The sequence below is a fragment of the Aptenodytes forsteri genome, unplaced genomic scaffold (assembly GCF_000699145.1).
Source record: "Aptenodytes forsteri isolate BGI_AS27 unplaced genomic scaffold, ASM69914v1 Scaffold213, whole genome shotgun sequence".
Classification (NCBI taxonomy): Eukaryota; Metazoa; Chordata; class Aves; order Sphenisciformes; family Spheniscidae; genus Aptenodytes; species Aptenodytes forsteri.
Window position 1 is genome coordinate 528,482 of NW_008795522.1, and position 6,595 is coordinate 535,076.

At 45.9% G+C, this 6,595-nt stretch overlaps 1 protein-coding gene across 1 annotated transcript in view; it reads left to right on the forward strand.

The window, feature by feature from the left end:
• Positions 1-6,595, forward strand: part of PKP1 (plakophilin 1) — a 51,504-nt gene that overhangs the window by 2,754 nt on the left and 42,155 nt on the right. The window contains exon 2 of the mRNA XM_009281881.1: positions 5,423-5,523. Within this exon, the coding sequence (XP_009280156.1) occupies positions 5,423-5,523 (101 nt within the window). The remainder of the gene's footprint in view (positions 1-5,422; positions 5,524-6,595) is intronic.

The window sequence follows — 6,595 nt, forward strand, 5'->3', positions numbered from 1 at the left end:
AAAAAAAAAAACAAACACCCCACACCCAGGCTGCCTGTCTCTGCTCAACAGGCTGAAGATAAACCCCTCCTCCAGACACTTTTGGAAATGTCTGGGAATGGGAATTGCGTGGAAATGTGCAGCTCTGGTTTCTGTGTCCCAGGGAAGCTGAGTCATATCCAGCTCCCAGGAGCTGCCTCCAAACACGGGGCCAACGCCGTCCCGTTCCCACCACGGGGAGGTTGGCAAGCACGAAGGTCCTGATGGCTGATTCACCCCGGCGGCTGCTCTCTCAGTGCATTTCTGGACAGAATCCCAGAAGGGCAAGAGGCTGCCATTTATTCTCGGGGTTTTCTCCTGGGTTGAAGCCTGAGAGGGTCAGGTTAAACTTTCAAGTATTGATTTTTACTGCTGTTGGTCCAAACGTTAGCTGAGCAGACCTAATGAGAAGCATTAATGTTTCCTACAAACAGGCTACATGGGTCTGTCAGGCGTGGATGTCTGCCTGTTCAAATGCTCCTCCAACATCAGCTACCTGCATCCCCCCATGATTTCTCAGAGATGCTCCTCAGAGGCAGCACAAGCTGGGGAATTCACAAAGGCCCTTGATAAATGTTCGAGTGCTTTGTTCCCTCTGCACCCAGACAGTTTCCTGCGTGTCTCTGGTTAGGTGTTGGTCCAGGTCTAGCCGTCTGTTGCTGCATTTTGATCTGTGTTTTGAGCAGAAGCTGAAGTGCAGTGCAGAGCTTCCCCCAGCTTCAGGAACCCATGCGCCTGTGTATGTAGGATGGGGTGCACAGACATGGACCCATCTTGCATGTAGCAGGGATGGGTGTTGATGTATCCCATAACTGGAGTTTCCTTAGAGGGTCAACGGACGTTCCCTCAATGTCCTGCTAATTGATGGATTCATCAAATTAGTCAGTTATTTGGAGTCCAGCAGATCAAGGTGTTGTGGCCACTCTCTGAAGATCTGGTGTCACCCAATATGTGCACAAGCCACCGCAGGGCAAGGTCATCCATTTGGGCTCAAACTGGTGTGCACTGGGGTAGGGCAGCGAGCAGAAACCAGTTGCAAGCAGCATAATCCTGCACCCACAGTGGGGCCTTTTCTCAGCCCAGCAGCTATGGATGTTTCCAAGGATGGCTGCAGAGTTTTGAGTCTGTGGAGTCTGCCCTCCTCGGGTTTTGGGTCTGTGGGGTCTGTCCTAGGGCATATCTGCTCTCCTCACCATGGGAATAAGTAACTGGATGGCTCCTTCTGAATTTGCAAGTAATGCAAATTTCCAGAGAAAATGAATTTCAGTGGCATGGCAGGAGAAAAGGCCAGGCCAAGCTGAACCAGCTCCTCATAGCCAACAGCGCTAGTCTGCGAAGTCCTCTGGCTAAAGAAAAGTTTTGCCAGTGACTCGTCACTGGCTGGCAGGGTATAGCAGGGAGCAAAGGAAACCCAACCGAGGAGTGTCGTATCCAACTGTCTCGTGGCTGAGCTGTGATTTAGAGGTTTGCTATGCTGGCTGTGGCTGAGAGGGGAGAAATCCCGCCTAGCTCTAATGAGGGTCATTACTCTGATGTGAAGGGAAGAGGAGATTTTGGGGATAGTAAGTCTTTTGAAGACTTCTGTAACCTTCCCCCATTATGAGATGATTCAGTGAAAGCCATCCACTCTTCCACAAACCTTAAATTATTGGTATAGAAAAAATACCAAAGCTCTTTACCTCATAGGCCAGAAGGCAGAAACAAAGTTTGGTCATTCCTTCAAGAATCTCAACTTCTGGGATTTCAGTAACACTTCACTCCTAGGAGGCATCCAGGCTTTGCTTTGTGCCTCCCACAGGCCCTCTTCTCTTACTACTTTTTTCCTATGTTTAATCATCCTTATTGTTTTAAAGCCATGCATAGTTTATTATTTAACTCGTCTAGCCTGCACTACCAGTGACTGGTTCTTGTCTTGCCTTTCCCTGCCACAGATGAATATTTATTAACATGCATCCATTTCCACAATGCTCCCTGTTAGCTTTATGTGTCCGGCTGAAGTCTTTCACTGTCGCGCTTGAAAAATGGCACTTTTAACACAATTCTTCTCCTTGCCTCAGCCTCTTAGCTTCAAGGGGTGTAAAGTTGCCTTTGAAAGTAAAGTAAATAACTCATCAAGCACAGGCACATTGGGTGAGGTAGAAGTCTCAGTTTGCTCTGCAATGATCGATAACAGCTATAGAGAGGAGGATGAGGGCAAGGTGAGCATGTAGTGGGGCTCACAGTGATTGAGTGCAAGATCTTGTAATCCTTACCTCTTGTAGTTAGATTTTACCCTCATGAACTGTCCCACTGAAGTTAAATGAGATTTTAGATTGTCCAAGTTTCGAAGGAAATGCCTTGGGGGAATGACAATTTGGGGGTGGGAGACAGGGGTCCCTATGACAGCCCAGCCAGTGCCTGAGCAGTCCTCGGGGGTATTTTCTGCCCACAGCCACCATCGCTGGGAGGCTATGCTTCGTCTGAGTGATTCTCATCCATGTCTTTTCTGCCTCTGTCACATCTATTATCTACTACTAATACAGTGGTTTTAATTGGCTCTGTGTTTGTCCAAGTGCAAGTGGGCACTTCAGAGACCTAAACAGCTGCTTGGATGACAACAAATGGGACACGACATATTGATATAGCTAGAAAAAAAGCACCAGGGAGGCATGTCCCCCAAAGAACATTTCCACCCCCTGCCAAAATGTTTTTTTCAGGAGATAATCTGTTTTTATCCCAGATTCTCAGGACCTGTGACCAGCTTGTGTGGTCTTTACCCTTGAGGTGGTTGAAAAGAGGAATATCCTTCCTCTCCCCGAGGGCTGGTCATACACCTCCAAACTGGATCTCAAGATGAACCAAGCAGAGAAGTGTTTAAACTTGCAGGACTAAACAAAGGTGATGTTTTCTTTAGCCACCTCCATCAGAAAATCCCCAGGTTCTTCATGGCCTTCAGACTGAGCTCTCCAAGCAATAAATCACAGTTGTGTGGTGGCAGGAGAAGCACCTTCTCCAACCAGCAAGGTGGCTTCAAAATGCCTTGAACATTTGAGGTTATATATAATTATGTATTTATAAGCTCTTATATACCAGTTCTTGGAGGCGAAGGCAACTCTTCAACAACTGAAGAACATAAACTTGCATGAACTGCCCAGTCTCTTGAATTTGGCCATGAATAGTGGTGAATTTATACCAGAAAATTGGAGATGTGCCTAAACTGGCTTATTTTTGGTGTCTCCTTGCTCAACCCCAGAGTCTTTAGTGCAGTGCATGGCAAGAATGGATCCTGAAAGGAAAAGCGTGGTCTCCAGGGAAGACTGGTCAGATTAACCTGTGAGTCGTGCCAAGAAACCCTTTCTTCCAACTGCTCACTCACAGTGTCAGCAAAATGCTCCCAGGTACTCCCGCCTGCAGTTACATGATGTTTGCATGGACAAGAGGTTGATTGTAAGAAGGAATTCCCAGGAAACTGCTATCATGGGATTGTTTTATCTTTGTGCTCAGAACCATTGTTACTAGCTAACTTTGTCCCCTGGTGAATCACCTGGCCCAAACTTACCATTTCAAGCCCTGCTTTGCTTCCGCTGAAGCTCAACACTAATGTCCTGATCTGGAGTGTCTGGGAAATCCCAGGGTGGGGAGGGAAGCACAAGGTGAAGGGCACAGCTGAATTGTATCTCCCGTTCCATGTCTATGGCCATTTCCTTGCCTTATCAGCAACTTCTGTGCAACTTAATATATATGAAGCGATCAGGGCTGGAGAGAGATTAATAGGGAACAATGCCCACCAAGTCTCTAGACTATGGAAAATGAGATCCTGTGGTTTTCTGCACAAGTGTATGTCTGTGAAACTACTCTGCTGTTGCTTATTCTGCATTCAGTGATGTTCTTCAGATGCTGCCATCCATGCAGTCTTGCTCCTCTCTTGTTGACAATAGAAAGCAAATCTCATTATTTATACTGCATCTACGGGAATCACCTTCCTGAGAAAATGCAAGAATTTTTAGCCACGAACCAAATCACCATAACAGGTTCTGGATGCCTCAGGCAAGGCAATAAACTAGATTTATTCCAAGGATCAGTGGCTGTAGAAGACCTGAGTGGCTTCAGGGCCTTTGTGGTCGAGCTTATCCAGTTTATCTGAGAGATGAGTCTTATCAAACAATCAGAGAGATTAGGATATTTCTGGCATTACCCACCAGTTTAGGTGCATAACTTAAGACAGGTAAGTCCTGATTTTGTACTTTGTTAGACATTCAGAGCTTCCCCTGGAAGTTAATTGGAGTGTAGGATTTGCACTTCCTCATAACGGGACTTGGGATGCCACAATTATTGAGCACTTTTGAAAATGAAACTTAAATGATCTTAAACTCTTTTGGAGCATCTGAAGGGGGTTAAGGGAATTCCAGTGTTGAAAGAGAATGATTCGCTTCATTTTTTCTTGTAGCGATGAATGTAGCATTGAGTAAAATACTTTTAGGAGGGATCCAAAGATTGCACTGCCAAGGGCTACTGGTGAGAGACGGCTGGAAGAGCTTTTAGTAGGGCTGGGATAGGTAAATCCAAACACTCTGAATAAAGCACTGAGAAATAGTAGAAACGGCTGATGGGTTCCTCCTGATCCAAGATATTTACATCTTTACAAAACATATCTGAGATCTAGTCTCACATACCTCCCCAGTGCCCCAAAAATAATGATGGAGTTTAATACATTTTCAGGAAAAGAAAGTACAAATATACAGAGAGATCTTTTAGAGACAGGAGATTGAAATTTAAGGCAGTGCAATTAGGTTTTTAGTGTTTGACTATTTCAGATCCCCAGGTGTTAAATAGACTCGATCATCATTTACCCATCATGTTTGTTATTTACTATTTATTGAATTGAGCAAGCCTTGCTAAGGCTGCTTGTGTTGATGTGATTATTAGTATTCAGACCAGGAAAGCCAGACTGGCGAAAGGGTCGGGGGTGGGTTTTGCCTTCAGAGAAGAGGCAAATTTTATTACCTCCAGGTCAGAATAAAGGAAGTATGTTCCAGATTCAGACCTTCCAGGATGTGTAGCACAAAATATCATCCAGTTCCTCTCATACAGCAAAGACCTAAGACATTGGCCCAGCCTCTGACCCTGTCTGCTCTTGTCCACTGTAGATTTTATTGCACTTGGTCTTTTATGCTGAAAACCTTAGGCTGTTGCTTGTGGTCTGAGGGCTGGAGCTTCCAAGAGCTCTTCCAAAAGGAACATCTTCTGTGAGTTGCCTGCAATGGCAAAGACTCAACTTACTGCTTGTCTTTCCTACGTTCCTGTTAAGTCTTCTAACTGTGTTATTCTTCAGTAACTAAACTCACTGGAAAAAAGAGCGCTATGCTCTGAGGGGGTGCCTGCTGGGACTGCTTTCTCCTGCTGACCATGCTTTTTCCATTTATAGGTTCCATTTACGATGGTTTAGCTGATGGTTATGGCTACGGGACATCCCGGGGCAGCTATTACACCAAAACCCAAACAGGAAACAGCAACTGGGGATATCCGGTAAGATACTCTTTTGTCTGGGAACTGTGGCGTAGTCTTGAGGTAACCTGTACAGAAAGCACCCTCTAGCAGGAGCAGTCACGTAGCAAGGTCATAGCACTTCAGAAACTTGCCCGAGAGAGATTATGCATGGCTATGGCTATCTTAGAAAGTAATTCAATGCAATGGAAGAGGATGATCGAGGACCCTATATCTATGTTGTATGTGGTTGGGGATTTTAGCGTGGACAAGATTTAGTTTGGTTTTGTGGATTAATACCCACACGGCACAAGAGGTTTGAAGCTGTCTGAAGGATCAGTCATGGGTTCAGACTCTTACAACTCAGTTCAAGTTTGGAGCACATCCATTACTCACCTGGAACAGTTTCCATTTTTGTTTCCATGTACCAAAACTTCTCTGTGAACAACATTAATGTGGTTGAGTGGTGATGATCAGGGGTTTTGCATTATTACTGTGTTGCTATTCCTAATCTCAGTGCTAGTGCAGACCCTTTTCAGACATTCTCTGAGCTTGGAAAAGAGGTGGTCCACTTCTCCCATAGTGATTTCCAAAGAAAATATTACAAATTGCCAGAAAAAGCACAGGTGAGATAGTACTTGTCTTTGTGCAATCTGAGTTTATACGTCCCACAGAGGTCCTGGTCTTGTCCTTGGTGACAGACTCTGGGTACACTGGGAATCACTCCAAACCACTCCATCGTCTACTGGGACAACTTGTGCTCGTGTTGCCCCTCCACCTCAGACCTGTATTCTGTTCTTCCTTGGTTTTTATCAGCTACAAAGTAGAAAGGACCTGTCAGAAAAGGACCTGGGGGTGTTGGTCGACAGCCGGCTGAACATGAGCCAGCTGTGTGCCCAGGTGGCCAAGAAGGCCAATGGCATCCTGGCCTGTATCAGCAACAGCGTGGCCAGCAGCAGTAGGGAAGTGATCGTGCCCCTGTACTCGGCACTGGTGAGGCCGCACCTCGAATACTGTGTTCAGTTTTGGGCCCCTCACTACAAGAAGGACGAGGTGCTGGAGCGTGTCCAGAGAAGGGCAACGAGGCTGGTGAGGGGTCTGGAGAACAAGTCTT